At 50.7% G+C, this 22,142-nt stretch overlaps 1 protein-coding gene across 23 annotated transcripts in view; it reads right to left on the reverse strand.

Annotated features, from left to right (window-relative positions):
- PUM1 (pumilio RNA binding family member 1) overlaps positions 1-22,142 on the reverse strand; it is a 1,043,345-nt gene that overhangs the window by 267,471 nt on the left and 753,732 nt on the right. For all 23 annotated transcript variants that reach the window (XM_086956835.1, XM_086956828.1, XM_086956827.1 and 20 more), the window contains one exon: positions 21,745-21,981. In XM_086956835.1, coding sequence (XP_086812961.1) covers positions 21,745-21,981 — 237 coding nt within the window. The remainder of the gene's footprint in view (positions 1-21,744; positions 21,982-22,142) is intronic.

Raw genomic sequence — 22,142 nt, forward strand, 5'->3', positions numbered from 1 at the left:
CCCGAGCTTGCCTGCGTTTAAAGGACCTTAGTGAGGAGGTTAGTCCTCATGGCCGCGACGGGGAGCTCCAGGCCCAAGGCCTTGGCCACCCGCATCAGCAAAACACTGTAAGCAGCATCCTCCTCCGTAGCCACGCTAGGAGGGGAGACAAAGCCAGTGTCCGGCGAGGTGTCCAGACCACTGCCGTCCCCTAGCTCACCTGCCCAGTCCTGATAAGACTGGCACTCCTGTGCCAGAGGGTCCTCAGACCCCTCCCAATCCGCCTCGCCACCCATCACCTGAGACTCAGGATCAAAGGATGGGGCTGGGTCATAGAAGTAGAAATCTCCCATCGGCGTCGAGAACAGCCCCGGACCCGAATCGAGCGAGGGATAGGGGACGGTACCGCCCGGAGGCGGCGCCGGGGGCGACACTCTGGGGGATGGCGCTGGCGAGGTTGTAAGGTCGACCGGCGACGACCCGGATCCTGTGGGGGCCTGAGTCGCCGGGACCAAAGTCCCCGGCGGCATCGGGGGCCTAGTAGTAGTAGTCGGAAGAGCGATGACGTCTCTCCGACTTCTTGTGCTTACCTGAGGACTTCGAGCCCGAAGACTGAGGACGACTCCCATAGCTAGGGTGGCTCCCTCCCCGCAACCGGTCCCCCGACCTCCTCACGGACCGGGACCTCGAGCGGAGCAGGGCCGACTGCCGGAGCTCGAGTCGCTTGCGGTCCCGCCTAGCTTTAGACGTCAGGGCCATGCAGTCGGAACAGGCATTGTAGTAGTGGTCGAGGCCCAGGCAATGAAGACACCGGCAATGGGGGTCCGTAACCGACATCAGTCAGTCGCAGTCGGAGCAGGGCTTTAACCCGGGCATCCCTACCGGCACCGCCGGAGTCGATAGACTTCGAAAAGGATCAAAAATGATCGAAAAAGTTACGTCAAAAATTGACTAAGGGGTACCACTATTTCCGGATCTGCGCTAGCTGGAGCGGAAAAAAGACGAACTGACGTCAGCACGCGAGGGCGTCGTTTAAGTACTCCGGCGATGTCATCCCGGCGCCAACGACGCCGACGATGGACGTGGAGCCACAGACGACGACTACCGACGCACAGGAGTACAGCTACGCAAATGTTTCCGGATCCAGTCTGACGCCTGGGGATATTCTAAGGTAAGAAATCTAATACTAACCTGTTTCTTTCAGATACTGGATTTATGGGTGTTACATGTAGGTAAAGGTTGGGACTAATGGGTCCCTTCCTTGGGGTGGGTACACCCCTATTATGCCACCCTCAAGTGGGAGGGGGCATAGGGCTCTCCTGGTTCTCTGGGTCTCCCCATCTGCAGGAGAGTTGCGCTTCACCTCACCTCCCCCACTTGAGGGGTGGGGTTGGCAAAGGTGGGCACACCTCCCTTCCTCACTTGGTTTTCCTGCAGATTCCCCCACCTAGAGTGAGGGCCAGAACCAGTGGGGGCCAGTTGCTGGAAACAGTAAAGATTGAAGTAGCTCACAAAGGCGGCAAGCCTTTGAAGCTTCCCCTTCGTGGACCCTACCCATCCTGGTTAAGGAGTCGTGGCACCTCGTCCCAGGATGTGCATTGTTTTAGACTCCCGAGAGAAGCAGGCTCTAGACTCAAAGTTCCAGAAACATGCCTGGTGGTGGAAGCTGGCAAGCAGACACTATGCCAGGACACTAGAATTAAGTTGTTTTTCAAAGGGCATCTTCAAGATGCCTCCAGAGTACATTTTTCATTAAATCCCACACTGGCATCAGTGTGCGTTTAATGTGCTGAGCGGTTTGACACCAACTTCCCAGTTTTCAATGAAGCCATTAGGGTGTTGTGGAGTTTGTAATGACCAACTCCCAGTACCATATACTCTTAATGGCATTATTGCACTTACAATGTCTAAGAATTGGCTTATACACTGTAGGGCTACAGGGCTCATGCACCTGTACCTTCACCACTGGTATAGTGCACCCAGGTAGAGGGGTGACGGATCTATGCCAGGGCAGTGTGTTGTAAGGCATGGCATACAGGGATGTGTGCAATATCGACTCTTCACTTTATTCTGCACCAAAACATGCAGCCTGCAATGGCAGTGTATGTAAAGATACAGGGCCTCGAAGGGTGGCACAATAAGTACTGCAGCGCTTAGAGGCCTTCCCTGGCCACAGTGCCCTTGGTACCTGTGGTACCATTTGCAAGGGACTGACCTGTGGCCAAAGAATGCCAGTTGGGTTTTGTTTGCAATGCAGTTTAGGGAAATAACATAGGCCCTGGGTACCCTATTGGCAGGTACCCAGGGGACACTCAGTCAAAGTACATTAGCAGTTTGGCAAAATGAGGGGGCAACCATGCAAAAAGAGGGCACTTTCTTACACTAGTCAGGCCATATTTTATTTTCAGCAATGTATTACACAGGACACAGTGTATAGGGTTAGTCTGTAACAAAAGCAAAAGTCAACTTCTTAATTTAAAGATTGTGAGAAAGTGCCATCTTTATTGCATGGGTATGCCCCCACTTTTTGCAGAATTGCTGATGTGCTTTGACTGAGTGTGCCCTGGGCTCCTGCCAACCAGGTGCCCATGGTCTGTGTTACTTCCCTAAAACTGTTTTGAAACTAAACCCCAATTGGCATCTCTGGCCACCTGTCAGCCCGTAGTAAATGGTAGGGCATGGTGACCAGAGAAGTCCCCTAAGGGCTGCAGCACTTATTGTGGCACCCTTAGGGGCCCTGTACCCTTACACCCACACACTGCCTTTGCAGGCTGCGTGTCTAAGTACAGAACTAAACAGAGAGTCGACATGGCACACATCCCTGTGTGTCATGCCCACAAACCCACTGCCCTGGCATACATTAGTCACCCCTCTAGCTGGGTGCCCTATGCAAGTGGTGAGGGCACAGGTGCATGAGCCCTGTGCCCCTACAGTACCCAGGGCCAATCCCGTGCACTGTAAGTGCAGTGCTGCCATTAAGAGTATATGGTGCTGGGAGGTCGTCATTACGAACTCCACAGCACCATGATGGCTTCACAGAAGACTGAGAAGTTTGATATCAAACTTCTCAGCTCAATAAACCCGCACTGATGCCAGTGTGGGATTTAATGTAAAATGCACGACAGAGGGCATCTTAGAGATGCCCCTGAAACCTAACTAACTTGCAGTGCCCTGACTGCGTGGCTGCCGAGGCTGCCACCACCAGACATGTTAATGGACCCTTGGGTCGAGAGCCTGCCGCTCTCAGGGGCCTGAAACAATGCACATCCTGGGACGAGGTGCCAAGTCTCCTCCCCCAGGATGGGCAGGGGAAGCTTCAAAGGCATACCACCTTTGTGAGCTTCTCCAGGCCACTTGCTGTACTCAGCAACTGGCCCCCACCGGTTCTGACCCCCACTCTGGCTGGAAGAACGGCAGGAAACCCTAAGTGAGGAAAGGGGGTGTGCTAGCCTATGCCAATTCCTCCCCTCGGGTGAGAGAGGCGAGGTGAAGCACGACTCCAGGCTCCAGCCATCTTGAAGATGGGGAGCCCTACCCAATCACAGCTAGGGTCCTGCCTCCCTCCCACATGAAAGGAGCAGGCTAGGGGGTGCACCCACCCCAGGGCAGGGACCCATTGGTCCCTGCCCTTGCCCTACCTGTAACACCCATAAATTTAGTATTTAGGGGCACCCTGAACCTTCCTTCCTCAGATCCCGATGGCAACAAGAAGAAGAACAAGACCACCTGCCGTGCAGCTGCAAACAAAAGGATGACTCTCACTGACTTGGCCCCAGAACCTTACAGGCCTGTTGATCCTTGAACCTGCTCCTGTGAAACTCTGGCGTCTCCTGCGGACAGCAACCTCAACAACCCCGTAGGACCTGCCTGCCTTGAACCTTCCGAAAGACTGGGACTCCCACGAACTGTGGTTTTGCTCAAACAGCAATACCCCTGGTGCCAGCCAGGAACCGCGAATCCAGCACACTCTGCACCCGCCAAGCCCGGCCTGTGACTGAGTGACCCAAGAACACGAGGACGTCCCCCTGGCGACTGACTCGAAGTGCAGTGCCCAAAGACCCTCCTTGACAAACCAGACGACGCCTGCAGCCTCAGAACCAGGGAACCCTCCAACCGCCACCAGCTGAGGGTAAGATTTCCCGACACCAAAAGACATCCCTGAACCCGGCGCCCTGCGGCTCCCTGTGCCTTCCTTTGGGGTACCTACTTCTTCTCCAATATCCCAACTTACCTTGCAAAGTGGTGGTCACACATGAAGAATCTCAATCCCAGAGTCTGCAGCCTTTGCTCACTTTTTTTTTCATTGAGTGCCCGACGGCTCAAAAGCATCTTGCACCCAGCCGCCCGAGTGCCGCTGGAAGTGCAACACCTACCCGACTCTACTTCCTCACTTCCCCTGAGAAAGTGACCAGGAGCCCAGCTCCCACAGCCGCATGGCCTGCTTGCTTACAGCCACCAACTAATCAATCAATCATATAATTTGTAAAGCGCACTACATACCTGCAAGGGTTTCAAGGCGCTGAGGGGTGGGGAGGAAGGGGGTGCTGTTGCTACTGGTTGAACAACCAGGTCTAGAGTTGTCTCCTGAAGGTTAGAAGGTCTTCAGTTTGTAGTAGGATGAGGGGGAGGGTGTTCCAGGTCTTGGCGGCGCGGTGGGAGAAGGATTTGCCTCCGGCTGTGGTTCTGCGGATGCGTGGGATGGTAGCGAGGGAGAGGTCTGCGGAGCGAAGGTTCCTGTTGGGTACGTAGAAGGAGAGTCGGCTTTGAGATAGGCTGGGCCGGTCTTGTGGAGTGCCTTGTGTGCGTGGATCAGGAGCTTGAAGGAGATTCATCAGTCGACAGGGAGCCAGTGCAGGTTCCTCAGGTGGGGGGTGATGTGGTTGCGGCACGGGCCGTCGAGGATCAGGCGTGCAGAGGCATTCTGGATTCTTTGCAGTCTGTTGATGAGTTTGGTCGGGGCTCCGGCGTAGAGGGTGTTTCCGTAGTAGAGTCTGCTGCTGACTAGGGCCTAGGTGACTGTTTTCCTTGTGTCAGTCCTGAGATATTTTGAGATCCTTAAATTCTAGGAAGTCAGAAGTGCAAGTGAAGCGATTGTGGATCCGGGTAAAGAATCTGACCTCCCTCTCTCATCAGCATTGTGAGTGTTGGTTTTAGACGAACAGGGCGCTGTTGCGATAACAGGAGTAACTCTTGGAACCAATACTGCCTCGGCCAGCGAGGAGCAATTAGAATGATACTGCAATGTTCTCTCCATCTTCTGCAACACCCTCGGTATCAATGGTATCGGGGGGAAAGCGCACACACAAATCCCTAACCATCGCATGGACAATGCATTCCCTCTTGACCCCCATTGAAGAAATCTGCTGACGTAATAAAAGGCATTTGCTTTTTTCCTTTGTTGTAAACAGATCTAGAGTTGGTGTGCCCCACACCCGAAAGACCTTCTCCACCTGCTCCTGTTCCAATTCCCACTTGTGACATCCTATGAGAGATCTGCTGAGGTTGTTGGCCATGAATTCCTTTGGCATGCTCTGCTCTGAGGGTAATGCCATGTTCTATAACCCACTCCCACAGCTCCTGAGCTTCCTGTGATAGGGAGAGAGACCTCATTCCCCCCTGTTTGTTGATATAAAACATGCTGGTTGTTTTGTCCGTACGCACCAGCCCTTAGGAGTTTGCGATCCTCGGGAGGAATGCTTGCAGAGAGAGAAAGATGGCTCTAAGTTCGAGACTGTTGATGTGCTTCTGCTGATACTGGTGAGACCATCGTCCTTGAATTTGAAGGTCTTGGAGATGGAAGTAATCATCTTCCAGGTCCAGAGAAGTCATAAAGTCTCCTTCGTTGAGACAGCTCAACACATCGGCGAACGTCACCATTCGAAAACTTTGCTTCTTCAGAAACTTGTAGAGTTTGCGCAACTCGAGAATCGGGCGCCACTCCCCCGATTTTTTCCTTATGAGAAATGCTTTCCCTTTCTGCTAAACTGGAACTTTTTCTATCGCATTCTTGTGAAACATGTTTAGAGCTTCTTTGAACAGTAAGTGAAGACGAGGTGGAGGGGGGACCCTTGGGTGGGGTCGTAGGTGGTTTCTTTAGGAAACCCAGAGTGTGACCTCTTTGTACAAGGTCAAGGACCCACTGATCTGATGTGATCTGCTGCCATTGTTGGGAAAAGGTGGAGATCTTTGCGCCCACAGGGAGGGAAGAAGGTTTGGCTGGCGTCCGGCTGAGCTCATTGTTTTCTATTTCAGTCACGGCCCTGATTGTTCGACCGTCGTCATCTGCCCCGACGAGAGAAATTACTCTAAGAATATTGTCTGTAATTGGACTGGTAATAAGGCTGTTTATATTGAGAGTGGTATTGCCAGTTTTGTTGATTGTGATAATTTCCTGTAGAGGAAAAACCAAGACCTCTTGATCCCCGGAAAGATCCTTTTTTATACTGCAGGGTACCCAGCGGCTTAGACGTGTCGATCTTGATTGTCAGCAAGGCGTTATCTATATGTTTACCAAATAGCGAGTCGCCATCGTAAGCCATGTCCTGCATTTTCTTTTGTACCTCTGGTCTAAAAGAGGTTACTTTGAGCCATCCCTGGCGTCTGAGAACAGCAGCCCCCGCTAGTTGCCGAAAATTAGTATTTGCAATGTCTAGGACGCAGTCAATTTCTGATGCCGCCCGTTCCCCTTCGAGCACTATCTTCCGTGCTTCCTGCTGGCGATCTTCCGGTATAAGGTCTAAGAACTCCGACAAGTCTGACCACATCTGGCGGTCGTAACATGCTAAAATCGCCAAAGAGTTTGCTGCTTTGATGGATGATGCAGCATTGGTGGAGAACTTCTTGCCTATCAGGTCCAATCGTCTACCCTCTTTATCGGGTGGAGTCGAGATTGGGGTGGCCGGATTCTTAGACCACTGTTGTGCAGCCTGTGAAATTACTGAATCCGGACCCGGGTGTCCCACAATGCAAGATGGAGTGTCTGTTGGAGCTCGATATTTTTTCTCAATTCGAGGAAGAACCGCGGGTATGGAGGCAGGTGTCTTCATTATCATTATCTTAAGGCCTTCTGTCCAAATGAAGTCTATGATTGGTATTGCTCTGGTGATTTTCCTATAACCTTCCTTAAAGTCGTGCAGGAAACAATCAGATTGTTCGATAGTGACTGGCAGCTCGAATCGTGTTGCAGTCCGTTGCATGATATTATGAAAGCCGCCAATATCCTCAGGTGGAGAATCGGAGGGTTGAGGCATAGGAGGCGAGGGCATGGGAATTATGTATTCATCCCAAGGATCCCCAGTTACATTATTGTTGGCTAATTCACCTTCCATTCTTTCATCATCAGAGGGCGAAGTATCCTGACCCCCCTGTGGTATAGCTTCTGAAGGGTGTCTTGGTGAAGGAGGATCTTTTATCGGTGGTGGTGGTGTAGCCGCCGGTATGGTTCGTAAAATTGGAGTAGTTGGTGCAGGTGGAAACTGTTGCAGATAATCAGCCAACATGGCCTGCAGATCTTGGATCGGAGTAGGGGGAAGATGACTTGTTTCTCCTGAACCTGGAACCTTATGTGACGATCTATGATAGGGTGTAGCGAATATGCTACTTACCAGTGTGCATCTGTTCTTGGCATGTAGGGCTGCTGACATTCATATCTGTGCATAGATCGCCGCCTAGTGTTGGGTCCGGATGATTGCACATTGTTGTCCTGGAAGAGTCTTCGAAGTATCACGAGATAGGTGGCTCCTCCCCTGGACTACAGTGCGCATGGGCATCCTCTCCATCCTCAGATTGTTTTTCGCCATTGTGGCAGAGATGGAGTGTAATACAGTGAGTGATGTCCATGCTACATAGTAATTCTGAATGCTACAGCTGCTACAGGCGCCGGGGAGGAGGGTGTGCGACATGAATGTCAGCAGCCCTACATGCCAAGAACAGTGCTACTTACCAGTATGCATCTGTTCTTGGCATGTAGGGATGCTGACATTCATATCTGTGCATAGATTACATAGCAGTCCCTCCTGTTAGCAGCGGCTGCCCGTGCCAGCTGCAGCAGTCTGAAAAAGAGTTTTGTGAACAGCCAGTCCTACAGCTGCCTGCTGTTTAGAATGCACATCTACGCAGTAGTGTTTCGTAAATGTATGTGTGGTGAACCAAGTGGCTGCCTTACATATCTCTAAGATATGATCTGGAGATCAGGCGAGTCTTCCTCGGCGACGAGTGGAGCCTCGTCCTCTGAGATATCTTCGATTGGATCGTCGTCCTCTGAGAAGTCTTCTTCGACGATATCCTCCTCAAAGATGGCCTCCGGTGCTGGCGCAGATCTCCTCATTTCGTGTCGACGGGCCCTCCGATCCCGAATGGTTTTCTTCGATCGGAAGGAGGCACAGGCTGCGCAAGTCGACTCATCGTGTTCTGGCGAGAAACAGAGGTTGCAGACCTCGTGATGGTCGCTATGAGGGAACTTTGCTCGACATACCGGGCAACTCTTGAATGGAGTTCTGTCCATTCTTGAGTGTGTGAAACCTTTTGCTGACTGGGTGGGTGTGTACAACAAATGCTTTACACTGTCCTCTCGTACTGCCTTACTGCTCGACCAAGCTACCACTTTGGAGAGTAAAGTTATATCCAACTTTAACCTCTATCATCCCTCTGGAGACTGGGGACTCTATACACACTGTACCTTACTTTGGTCCAGTATATATAGAGCCACTTTCTTACAATGGCCCTCCAGTTGCCTCTGTTGTACAGAACTACATAGTGCTGACCCAACAGTAGTTAACTAAGAACTGACTCCGGTCCAGTACTTTTACTCTTCTGATAGAGGAGGCTGGCTGCCACAAGCAACCAGGAGGCCTTCCTTAAAGGTTCCCCCAATCCTGGAGGAGCATCCAGAGTTGGTGTTGCGTAGTGTTCACTCAGAGATCAGTTCTGTGAAGCTCAGTTTCTACATGTAATTTGCTTCGGTTTGGTGGTTTGATGTGCCTTTGTTACCAAGGAAGATGACCACAGCAAGGAAACAGGGTAGCTGGCTTTCTCAGTTTCAGCTGTACCTATACTTGAGACAAAGAAATTGGATGATGCCTCCCACACCACTGGTAATGGTTTGATGGTTGTGGGGGTTTTGTGGGGGGGGGGGGGGGGGGGGGGGGGTGCGTGTGTGTGTTTGTAGGGTGGGGTGCTTGTGTTCATTTCGGCATGTCTGTGTGAGTGCCTGTGATTGGGTTGGGTGGAGAACAATTGTGGGGGATGGTTAGCTGTGCAAATACAGTGCCTGGGCTGTCCTACATAAAAATGAGGCCACTATTTAGGGCAGCACACATGTTTACTAAACAGACAATGTATACATTACATACCCATGTGCCAGACATGTAGCAAAACAACTCATTTTTGGGGACTGACAGGATCGTTTACACTAAAGTGAAGGTTATTTAGAATATATCTTATTAGGGTCTCGTAAAAAAGGTTGAGCCTTCGACTAAAAGGACAGTCACCACAGCCAGTTAACTCAGGCCGAGGATGAGACAGCGCTAGTAAATCTCATTGAAAACTAAAATACCCTCGGGGGACCCCATGAAATCATATCATTACTCTAACAATAATAAAAAGGTAAAAAAAGGGTTGCAAGTGAGAACCTAAAATAACCTCCAGTGGGCTTACAATGATGAGCTCCTTGGTGGAAGAAGTATGCAGGCTGGTCCATAAATGAACAGTAGGGCAACAACTTCTAAAAGATATGCAGTGTATTTTCATCCCGTGAACTAACCAATGGTTACAACTGGAGAAGAAACGGAAGGTAGTGTTAGAAGACGTATTGAAAGACACTTTCTGAAAGTAGATATAAGAACTTGGAATAAGGATAAGAACAATTGTTACTTACCTGTAAACATGTGGTTCTCCAGTATTGGTGTCTTTCATAGATTAACATGCTTGAATATTCCCCATCATCGAAGTGGGAGTCCCACGGTAAATATCACAGCAATAAGATGCTAATAACATAAGTATGTAAAAACATAACACATAAAAATACACAGTAGAAATGAATATAGAGAAACCCAGACATAATTGCTACATAGGAATACATGGCAGAGAAAAAACATTTGCAACATATCCATGTCATTATGTTAGTCCAAACTGCAGCCAATCATGCGCAAGCATCCATCCAGAACCTTCTCCTCAGAGCTCAGTCCCTCAGATTTTCGTAGCACAGGAGTGACAATAGAGTCTATGAGGAGAAGAGAGCCTCTGAGGGGAGGTGGGTGGGTCGCATGTGAATCTATGAAAGACACCAATACTGGAGAACCACCTGTTTACAGGTAAGTAACAATTGTTCTTCTCCAGTATTTGGGGTGTCTTTCATAGATTCACATGCTTGAATAGAATAGTGAGCAGTAGTAGCCGAAAAAGGCTAGAAGAAACCATGCAACAACATGGAAGAAAACTCCATTGACTATAATAAAGTTATGCAAGTAATAACCATAAGCAAAACAACCATGATGGAGGAGGGAAGACCGAGGCTCACCTTAGTTAAAAAGATTGCGAAGCACTGCCTGTCCCACTGCCGTAACTGCGTCATTGATGGCATCCAGGCAATAGTGTCTTGTGAAAGTATGCCTGCTGGACCACGTGGCCACTCTGCAGATTTGATGAAGCGGCACACCGCCAAACAGGGCAGTAGAAGATGACATCGCCCTGGTGGAATGGGCCCTCACGGAATACTGAAGAGGCCTGCCGGCTTGCTGATGGCAGAAGCAATTGCTGAAGAAATCCAACGTGCAATAGTTGGCTTGGCAACAGGACGTCCCTTGCGCATGCGTCCATAGGCAATGAATAGTTGATCAGACTTGCGAAAAGGTGCTGTCCTATTGATGTAAAGTTTAAGACATCTTTTAATGTCCAAGGAATGTAGGCGTTGCTCTGCCGGAGATTGAGGATTGGCAAAGAAAGTTTTTAAGAAAACAGGTTAGTTAATGTGAAAGTCAGTATGTACTTTAGGAAGGAAAGTAGGGTTGGTGCGAAGCACTACACAGTCAGATTTGAATTGGAGAAATGGAGGTCTAATGGTGAAAGCGTGACTATCGCTTACTCTTCGAGAGGATGTCAGAGCAAGGAGAATGGCTACCTTCCAGGTGAAAAATTTTAAGTCCGTTCTGTGGATGGGCTTGAATGGTGCTTTCATTAGTTGAGCCAGTACGACATTAAGATGCCAAGTGGGAGGAGGACGCCGAATGGGCGGAAACTTCCGGAATAATCCCTTAAAAAAAACTGGTGAATGACTCTGGAGGAGCAGAGCGAGGTGGAACCATCTTGGCGGTAGCGGGAAATCGCCGCCAACAAGACTCTCAAAGTGGAATGTGAAAGTCCTGATTGAGCCAGTTGCAGAAAGAACGGAAGAAGCTGATCCGGAGTGGAATGAAGAGGATGAATATTGGCATCTGCGCACCAATGACAAAACCTCTTCCACTTGAATTTGTAGGTTTTGACTGTAGACGGAGCTCTTGCCTGAGCGAGAATGCCCCTGCATGCTGGTGAAATATTTAAATGGGCAAATTCAAGGTGCTCAGGTTCCATGCTGACAATTTCAGAGACGAGGGGTTCAGATGACATACTTGATCCCCGTCCATCGTGAGGCGATCCGCTCGAGGATGCAGAAGTATGGGCTCGCACTGGGAGAGGAGAAGTAGCTCCGAGAACCATGCTTGTCGAGGCCATCTGGGAGCGATCAGGAGTATGTGGCAAGGTTGTCTCCGCATCTTCCACAGCACGCGAGGTACTAGTGGAATCGAAGGAAAAACGTAGGCAAATAGATCGCACCAGTTCATCAAAAGGGCATTGCCGCATGATCCGGGGTGGGGATGCCAACTTGCGTAAGATGGGCATTTTCGGTTCTCCGGTGTTACAAAGAGATCCAAGGGTGGATGACCCCACAGTCGAAAGACTAGGTCGAGTGTTGGTTGGTGTAACTGCCACTAGTGGGTGGAAGACGTGGATCTGCTGAGGGAATCCGCTAGTATGTTGGAGACTCCTGGTAGATGAACGGCAGTCAGGGTGACGTGGTGACTGATTGCCCAATCCCAGATCGACTGTACGAGACGAGACAAGAGAGGAGATTTGGTTCCGCCCTGCTTGTTGACATAGTGCATGCTGGTCGTGTTGTCCGTTTGGATAAGGACTGACTCCTTCTTGATCACAGGATGGAACGACTTGAGGGCTACAAAGAAGGCCATCAATTCCAGCCGGTTGATGTGCCAAGAGCGCTGAGGCAGAGTCCATTTGCCCTTGATCGAAAGACCTTGAAGGTGAGCATCCCACCCTTCTAAGGATGCGTCCGTCGTCAGCGTGAGTTCCCGAGCGGTGGTGAGGAAAATGACCCCTGTGGCGATGTTGGACTGTTGCGCCCACCACTGGAGAGCCGCTTTCATGCGAGCGGTGACACAGACTATGTCGTTGAAGGATCCGGTGACTTGACGTCATTGCCCGTCCAGTTCTTCCTTAGTAGGGCGAGTTTTCAATCTGCAATTCGGGATCAGAGAAATGCATGACGATGCCATCCCCAGAAAGGACTTCAAGATCCGGACTGAAACGGACTGTTTTGCTCAAATACGAGCCACGAGGCGGAGTATCTTCAGCTGACGCTCGTGAGACACAAACGCTTTGGCTACGGAAGTGTCCAGGGTAGCGCCCAGAAAGGTTCTGCAGAGAGCTGGTACAAACTGGGACTTACCGGCACTGATGGAGAGGCCGAGGGAGCGGAAGACCTCCTGACAGCGTCGAGTGTCCTGAACCAACTGGCTGCGAGATCGAGATTTGAGAAGGCAATCGTCCAGGTATGGAAACATTTGGACGCCCTGAAGCCGCAGGTAGGCCATCACAGGAGCTAACACTTTCGTGAAGACACGAGGGGCGGAGCGCAGGCCGAAAGGCAGCACCCGGAACTGGAAGTCTCTCCGTCCCACTCGGAAGCACAAGTACTTTCGATGACGTGGAAGAATTGGCACATGAAAGCAAGTGTCCTGGAGGTCGATGGTGGTCATGTAGTCGTCTTGGGAGAGAAGACGCAAAATCTCCATGAGCGTGAGCATACAAAAAGATTGGGATTTGCGATATTCGTTCAGCGCTCGTAAGTCCAGAATCAGACGCCAGTCTCCTGATTTCTTGAGGATAAGGAAAAAACGGGAATAGAACCCCCTTCGAGACTTTGGAACCACTTCGATGGCGCCCTTCATAATCATAATCCGAATTTATAGGAACAACTCCTTGAGGTGGGGTGGAGGTGGGCCGGATGGAGGAGTGGGAGGAGGAATCTTGACGAACTCCAAAGCATGGCCCTTCGCTACAATGTCCAGAACCCAACGGTCTGAGGTGATGGAGGACCATTGAGAAAAGAACAGGGAGATTCGACCTCCAACCTTTGGGGGAAAGCCAAGACATTGTCGTTTAGAGGTAGATCCTCTATATGCAGACTTTCCTCGATAGGATTTGGAGGACTGCTGATGGGAGGACTGCTGCTGCTGGGAAGAGTAGCGCTGATTGCCCTGGTTATAGGAGTATGTTTGACGAGATCCTCCAGGAAAATTGGAGTTGGTGCCGCGTCCCTGTGCGCCACCAAAAGGTTGTTTTCGGAACTGTAAGGTCCCTAAAGAGCGAGCAGTGTCGGTGTCCTTTTTAATGGCTTGGAGAGCCTCATCAACATTTGCCCCAAAGAGTGACTCTCCATCGTATGGTATATCAAGGATCTTTGCCTGTACCTCTTGACGAAATGAAGTGGAGCAGAGTCATCCCTGTCCCCACAACACAGCTGCCCCTGCAAGCTGTCGGAAACCAGTCGATGCGATGTCCACTGAGCAGTCTATGATCTCCTCAGCTGCTCTCTCTCCGTCCTGCAAAATTGTCAAGGCCTTAGCCCTGGAGGGCTCCGGGATGAGGGCTACAAGGGCAGCCATGTCTGACCACATCTGACGATCGAATCGCCCTAGAAACGCTAAAGCATTCGCTGCTCTCACCGTGGTAGAGGCCATTGATGAAAATTTCTGCGTAATGGCATACAGGCGACGACCATCCCGATCTGGAGGAGCTGTAATAGGTGATGCTGGGTTCCTTGAGCGTCGCTGAGCAGCTTGAGTGACCACCGAATCAGGCTTCGGCTGCAAAATCAGGCACGCAGGGGAACCAATGGGTGCCGTATATTTCTTTTCTAGGCGAGGCATTTGCGCAGGGATGGTATTTGGTGTCTGCATAAGTTTCAACCCTTCGTTCCATATGAAATCAATAATGGGGACTGCATGGACCTGCTTAAATGGATGATTCTTAAAATCATACAGAAAACAGTCCTCTTCTCTTTGGACTCTTGGCAGTTTAAACCGTTGAGCCGCTCTGTCCATCAACTGATGGAAGCTGGCAATGTCCACTGGTGGGGAATCCCCAGGTGTCACTGGAAAAGGGGACGGCGTCTGGATTTGGAAGTCGTCCCAATCGGCCATGGTGTTGTCGTAGTTATCTTCCTGGACTTCGCCCTCTTCCCGATCAGGGCGAACGTCATCCTCGTCATCGGCATAGACAGTAGTGTGTATCCAAACTGACGTCTAGATTTGCGGGGATGGTGCAGAAGGTGGTGGTAGCGGATCTAAGGGAGGAGGTACTACAGGCACAGGTGCTGCTGGTACTGGCGAACCCTGATTGGATGGGGGAAATCGCCTGTTATAATCCTCCAACATTTATTGTAGGTTAGAAAGGAGAGACAGAGGCAGTGTCGCTGTTGGAACCTGCACCGCTTGTTCTTCATCCTGAAAAATTTTTCCTTAAGGTTCCTCACGATAGTCCTGGCACTTAATGACTAATTCCGAAGGACTGTGTGCAGTCCCAAAAGGGCCACCGTCTTCCTCTTCTGAACCAGAGTCCTCTTCAGAGCCAGTGGCAAACAATGGCGAAGGTGGCTGCTTGTCGTCTTGAATAGACAACTGGTCTACTGGAACCTGGCGACGCTGGTGTAGTGGGCCGGCGTTGGAAAGACCAGAACCGGACGTTGAAAGTGGCAGCAATGGCAATGATGCAAAAGAGGAGGTAGTCACCGTCAACGAAGACGTCGCCGACTTAAGTGATGACGATGTCAGCAGCGTCGATGAGGAGGCAGATGAGGATTCAGTCGTCGACGGTGACGCTGTCGACGACTGGTGTGGCATCGACGAGGTCTTCAACGTCGACGACGAAGTAATAGTTGACTGAGTCGTCGACCATGATGACGATGCAGCCGACGACGAAGCACTCGACGGGATCGACGACGAAGATTTAACAGGTCTCGTCGATGAAGAGGTCGTGGACGACGAGTGAGTCTTCTGTTTCTTTTTCGTCGACGAGAGGATAGGAATCGTCGAAGAGACAGGTCTAGAGCCCATAGACATCTTCGTCGACATAGATGACGTTGACGTTGTAGGAAGGTACCTCCTGACTATGGTTACCCCCAACTTTTTGCCCTGTGTTTTAGCTGGTTTTTGACATAGTCGACCTGGGACCCTGCCAATCAGGACCCCAGGCCTACTGCTCTCTCTGTAAAATGGATTCCATGTACCTTAGGTACATTTCCAATTGGTACTGGGCCACCTTATCAGACCCTGGCCTACAAGGGGCTGAAGCATGCATTATGCCACCCCTGGCTGGCCTCCTAAATTTGACACAACTGGCTGCATGACAGCTGGGGCAAAGTCGTGTAATCACCCTTTGCTGTAGATATAGTTGTAGGAGAGTAGGGTCTGCAATCCTATGATCACCCAGATTTTTTGCTTTTGTTTCACTGGTTTACGACTTTCTCTGGCTGTGGGCCTGCCAATCAGACCCACAGCCTGGCTGTTCTCTTTCTAAATTAAGAGATGTACCCTAGGTGCATTTACCAATTGGTACTGGGCCACCTTATCAGACCCCGTAACGCAGGGCATAGGTGTACCCAGGGCCGCCAGGGACTGCAGCATATATTATGCCACCCCTGGCTGGCCTCCTAAATTTGACACAACTGGCTGCATGACAGCTGGGGCGAAGTCGTGTAATCACCCTTTGCTTTAGATATAGTAGTCCTATATCTAACCACAATGGACACCCGAGTTCCTATCAGTCACTCCTTTGGCAGGCCTTGACAATCCTGAAGGCAGAGTGCGTGGGCTCGTGTGAACTGTGCTCTGGCCCGAGCCGAGCCCGGTTGCAGCTTGCGGAATCAAGACCCAATGGCTGTTCCATGATAACGCGTACCATATCGGTAACTTCGGTGTCGCGTTATCAAGACATGTCGAGTAAGGTGTCATACGAATCGGGATGCTGCCCTCTCACCAACCCTGGCGATGAGGTTAGCATTCCACCCTTCTAGAGGGACACGACATGTACGTAACTGTGAACCCCGGTTAAAGTTAACGAAAGCCTCAGCTCCACAAAATGGATGCTGCCACCACAGACACGAGTCTGACCTCCTGCTGCTGGGAGTCCTTCCAGCGAGGAGCGCTTGGACAAAGGGTTTCCTGTCGAGGGCGGTGTTCGCACCGTCCCAGACAGGGTTTGTGTATTCTGGGTAGGTAGGGCTTTTGCGAGAAGGTGACTGCGGAGTGGCACCCCGGTGCTCACTACGCATCTGCCGGTTAGAACCAGTTCCAGGGGCGACAGCCCTGGCCTGGGGAAAGTCCGGCAGGGGAGAGGGGTGTAACTACCCCCCTTCCTGGTCCCACCCTTAGGGCAGGACCTAGTCATGTACCCACCCCTTTCTTTAGGATAAAGGCCGGAGCGGGGACCCTTCCAAATGAGATCATCTTTGAATCAAGAATACTTTCTACGAAAGGACTTCAAGACTCTTCTCAAGATTTCTCCCTTGTGACTAAGGAGTAGTCACCCTGCATCAGCGGGCACCATCTAAGAACTCTGCGGTTTGCTGTAAGTCCTTCCTCAAGGAATCCGACGGCCCAGCTCGACGAGAACCGGCTTCCCTGGCACCTCTGACCTCTACCCACGTCATCAGCTCAGCTGTGATCTGTGGGTGCGACGAGACCTCGAGGGACCGGCCATCATCAGAACCTGCACGCTCTTAACCAGCACGACCATCGAGATAACTCTCTGGTGAGTGCTCTGGGGTCCGAGAAGCCCCGACCCTGAGCCGCTCCAGCACCGAAGTGCAGTCTCCCAGCATCTCCACGATCTGCGTGGGGCCCTTCTGCTCGCTGCTCAGCACGTTGTCTGGTCACTAGCCGCTGGCTTGTGCCCTTCTTTGACGACATCCGAGAATCATCACTGCTGGTCTGGTTGCTCCAGACTGGCCCTTGCTTCCATCTTTGCAAGAAGCATCCCGGACCCTCCTGGTCCACTCAAGACGCCATCTTAGGCCCACCACGTGGCCCTGAGACCTGCCAAGGCTTGTTGCCCCATCCTGGGCCCAGCGACGCCGACAGCATCATCCTTCGTGGGACAGCTCGCACCTCCACCGTGGTCGCCGACAACGCCTCCTGGTCCGTGAGACTGCAGAGCCTAGCGTCGCCCACTCACCTGGTCGAGGTGACGGCCAACCGGTGCCTTCCTGGTACCCTCTGACTACTGGCTAGTAGTACGAACTTGGTCCCCTCTGCTTTCAGGTATCATCAATCTCTGATCCAGGCTTGGATCTCTACGAACTATTCATCACTGGTCGCCGGCCAGCAACTCCTTTTCTTCCGGCTCCTGGCTCGTCAGCGAAGACCCCGACGCCTGTAAGACTTGTGCAGCCGCAGCCTTCGTGGCTAGGTAACTCGGCATTTCGGTGCCTGCATAGCCTCTTTACTCTAGGGTCCCGAGTCCCTCGCTTCCGACTTGCCTTAACCTTTCCGTGTCCCCGGACACTTGTTTTAAACTGTGCACTTGAAGTATTTGCTAAAGAGATTTGGTTTGTGCTTAGTACCCTGTCCTCATAAAGAGTACAGGGCTGTTGTGATTCTTAATAAATATACTGTTTATTTTCATAACACTTGTGTGGTGTCCTTTCACTGGGTGTTCAAGGGGTACATGTGTGGTAAACAGCTGGCTTAACGCGCCCTCTCGAGTCTTTAGCCTTAGACTGCTCGTATCCACGCTACTAGGATAGCTGGTCTATAGGTTGACTTACAACCAAACACCATAAGGGTCGTTGGAACGATACATAGCGGTCGCTAGAATAGCGAACGTTGCATATCGGGCCAACTTCTCACAATAGTATACCTATATCTAACCCTAAAAATGGACACACAGATTCCTATCAGTCACTCCTATGGCAGGCCTTGACAATCCTGAAGGCAGAGTGCTTGGAATCGTGTGAGATGGTGCTCTGGCATGAGCTGAGCCTGTCTACAGCTTGCGGAACCAAGTCCTAATAGCTGTTCCATGATAACGCATACCATATACTCTTAAGTGCATTATAATCCTCGCGGTTAAATGCTATCTTTGGTATTGCTTTATCAAAACATGTCGAGTAAGGTGTCATACGAATTGGAATACTAACCCCTCGCCAATTCTGGCGACTGGGTTAGCATTCCACCCTTCTAGAGGGACACGACATGTATGTAACTGTGAACCCCGGTTAAAGTTAAACGAAGCCTCAGCTCCACAAAATGGATGCTGCCACCACAGACACGAGTCTGACCCCCTGCAGCTGGGAGTCCTTCCAGCGAGGGGAGCCTGGACAAAGGGTTTCCTGTCGAGGGCGGTGCTAGCACCGTCCCAGACAGGGTTTTGTGTATCCTGGGTAGGCAGGGCTTTACAGGAAGGTGACTGCTGAGTGGCACCCCGGTGCTCACTACGCATAGGCCGGTCAGAACCAGTTCCAGGGGCACACCAGCCCCTGGCCTGGGGAAAGTCCGGCATGGGAGAGGGGTGTAACCACCCCCCTTCCTAGTCCCACCCATAGGCAGGACCTAGTCACCGGGTCAGCCCCTTTTCTTAGTATAAAGATAGGAGCGGCCCCCTGTTCAAACTAGATCATCTTTGGAATCAAGACACGACTTTCTGTGAAAGGACATCAAGATTTCTTCTTCAACATTCTCCCTTGTGGCTAAGGAGTAGTCACCCTGCATCAAGCGGGCACCATCCTAAGAACACTGCGGTCTGCTGCAAGTCCTTCCTCCGGAATCCGACTGCCCAGCTCGACGAGACCCGGCTTCCCTGGCACCTCTGACCTCTACTCACCTCTACAGCAAAGCTAAGAAGCGTGGGTGCGACGAGACCTCGAGGGACCGACGATCGCCAAGACTGCACGACTTCTTTGCAACAAGCCCACCGAGTGTTCCACTGGTGAGTGCTTTGGGGTCCGAGAAGCCCCAATCCTGAGCAGCTCCAGCACCGAAGATCAGCCCTCCAGCATCTCCACGATCTGCGTGGGGCCCTTCTGCTTTTTCCTGCTCACCGCGTTGTTTGGCTACTAGCCGGCTGGCTTGTGGCCTTCTTAACGACGCCCGACGACATCACTGCTGCTGGTCTGGTTGCTCCAGACTGGCCCTTGCTTCCTTCTTCAAGAGAGGCACCCCGGACCCTCCTGGTCCACTCCAGACGCCATTTTGAGTCCACCGCGTGGGCTTGAATTTGCCAAGGCTTTGTTGCCCCATCCTGGGTCCAGCGACGCCGACAGCTTCATCCATCGTGGGACAGCTCGCTCCTCCATCCTGGTCGCCGACAATGCCTCCTGGTCCGTGAGATCTGCGAGCACAGCGTCACCCACTCACCTAGTCGAGGTGACTACCATCCGGTGCCCTCCTGGTGCCACCTGACTACTGGCTAGTAGTCACGAACTTGGTCCTCTCTGCTTTCAGGTATCGTCCATCTTCAAGATCCAGGCTTGGATCACTTCGAACTCTCTTCACTGGTCGCCTGCCAGCATCTTTCTTCCAGGCTCCTGGTCCGTCTACGAGGATTCCCGACGTCTTTTGAGACCTATGCAGCTGCAGCCCCTGGGCTAGGTAACTTCGGCATTTCGGTGCCCCGGCATAGCCTCACTATCCAAGGGTCAGAATCCACTTTCGTTTTCCTCCTACCAGGTCGGGTTCGCCCGAGAACACTAACTTTGTCTTTACTAGCTACCATAGACTTTGTCCCGCATCACGCGTGAGAGTGCACACTCTGCACCAGAGTCCCCTGGGTCTCCTAGAAGTAATCTGAAGATTCTATAGTCAAGATCTAGCGATTCCAAAGCCTATTAGTACTGTACTTACCTGCTAGTAATTTCGCATTCCACTTTCAGAGTATATGGTTTTCCGTGCCCCTCGGGCATTTGTATATACTGTGCTAACTTAAGTATTTTCGTAAGAGTTTTATTTTGTGCTTAGTACCCTGTCCTCATAAAGAGTACAGGGCTGTTGTGATCTTAATAAATACACTGTTTATTTTCATAACACTTGTGTGGTGTCCTTTCACTTGGTGTTCAAGGGGTATATGTGTGGTATAACAGCTGGCTTAACACGCCCTCTCGAGTCCTTAGCTTTAGACTGCTCGTATCCACGCTACTAGGATAGCTGGTCTATAAGGTTGACTTACAACCAATCATCAATAAGGGTTGCTGGACTGATACATAGTGTTCACTAGAATAGTGAGCACTGCATATCAGGCCACCTTCTCACAGACGTAACCATCGTTGATGAGCCAGCAGCAGATGCCGTCACAGTCTACGTCCACGAGCCGGAGACGGCAGATCTCGTCGTCGGGGCGATCGTCGACGCTCCCGTCGACGATTTTACATGTTTCTTGGTGGAAACATGACTGGAAGAAGTAGAAGACGCCTGAGAGTCATATCTCGTGGGCGTGGGCGAAGCAGGAGGAGGTGAGGACACCGCAGGAGCCATAGAAAGAGAGCGTTTCTTTTTCTTTAAAAATGGAGAAGGCAAATCCTGCACACTGCTACGCTTACTGGCTGCTTTAGAAGTACTAGACATTAGGCCGTCTGTGTCAGAAAGTGGATTATCTTGGTCCTTAAGTCTCTGCAACCAGAGGAGGAGACTACCTTCCCTGTCTTTAAGGGTCTTAGTAGAAAAGGTCCTGCAATATTTATATTTGCTCACCTCATGGTCCGGGTAAAGACAATATATACACTTGCGGTAGGGATCTTCAGAGTATAAGCGCAGCTTCCCACAGGAAGAACAGGGTCTAAATAAAGACTTCTTACTTGAAGACATGTCAAACACTGGAATCCAGTAGAAAAGTTGAGAAAAACTGAGCAGAGCTCAGGGAGACTCCCTTCACACGACGTGCGGTAGAAAATCTGAGGGACTGAGCTCCGAGGAGAAGGTTCTGGAGGGGTGCTTGCGCCTGATCGGCTGCCGTTTGGACTAACATAATGACATGGATATGTTGCAAGTGTTTTTCTCTCTGCCATGTATTCCTATGTAGGAATTATGTCTGGTATCTATTTGCATTTCTACTGTGTATTTTATGTGTTATGTTTTTACATACTTATGTTATTAGCATCTTATTGCTATGATATTTACAGTGGGACTCCCACTTCGATGACGGGGAATATTCAAGCATGTGAATCTATGAAAGACACCCCAATAATGGAGAAATGTGGCTCATGAGGCAATCTATTCCTTAATAGCAAAGTGAATCTGTCAAAGTTAACTTGCCCTTCTTCCATCAAAGATGGACAGAAGGACAAATTTAAAGCACGGATCACTTGTAAGCTTTACAATCCCAGCATACTAATGGCTATGCCCCTATGAAAATATTTTACAATTTTCAATACACAAACATTACTGGAAAGGTAGTTATTGACACTACCTCAACACAGACCCTGCATGTTATAAACTTTCTTACCAAGATTTAAACTGGATGATGATCCATGTGATGATAAAGAAGGAGGTGGTGTTTGAGAATGACTAGGTCCCTGACTGGGAAGAGGCATGCCGACAGGTCCAGGTGAAGAGGAAAACCCAAGGCCATTATAAAAACTGTGTCCAATGGGTGTTAAACTGCTAGACGTCCGCTTGTAAAGGTCACTGCTGCCAGTCAGCGAGTCTCGGCGGGAGCCACTGCCAGTAGTAGAGTTTGCAACTGTGACATTCGGGAGCGAGAAAAAAGAAAAGAATCATTAACTTATGTACAATACATCAACAATATACACATTTTGTTTGCGTTATGATATTTAGATGTACAAGAAAAACAAGTTACTAACCTACGGTAACGCCTCATTTGGTAGAGACTGTAGGAGGTGT

Source organism: Lissotriton vulgaris, chromosome 2_1, assembly GCF_964263255.1.
Source record: "Lissotriton vulgaris chromosome 2_1, aLisVul1.2, whole genome shotgun sequence".
NCBI classification, from domain to species: domain Eukaryota; kingdom Metazoa; phylum Chordata; class Amphibia; order Caudata; family Salamandridae; genus Lissotriton; species Lissotriton vulgaris.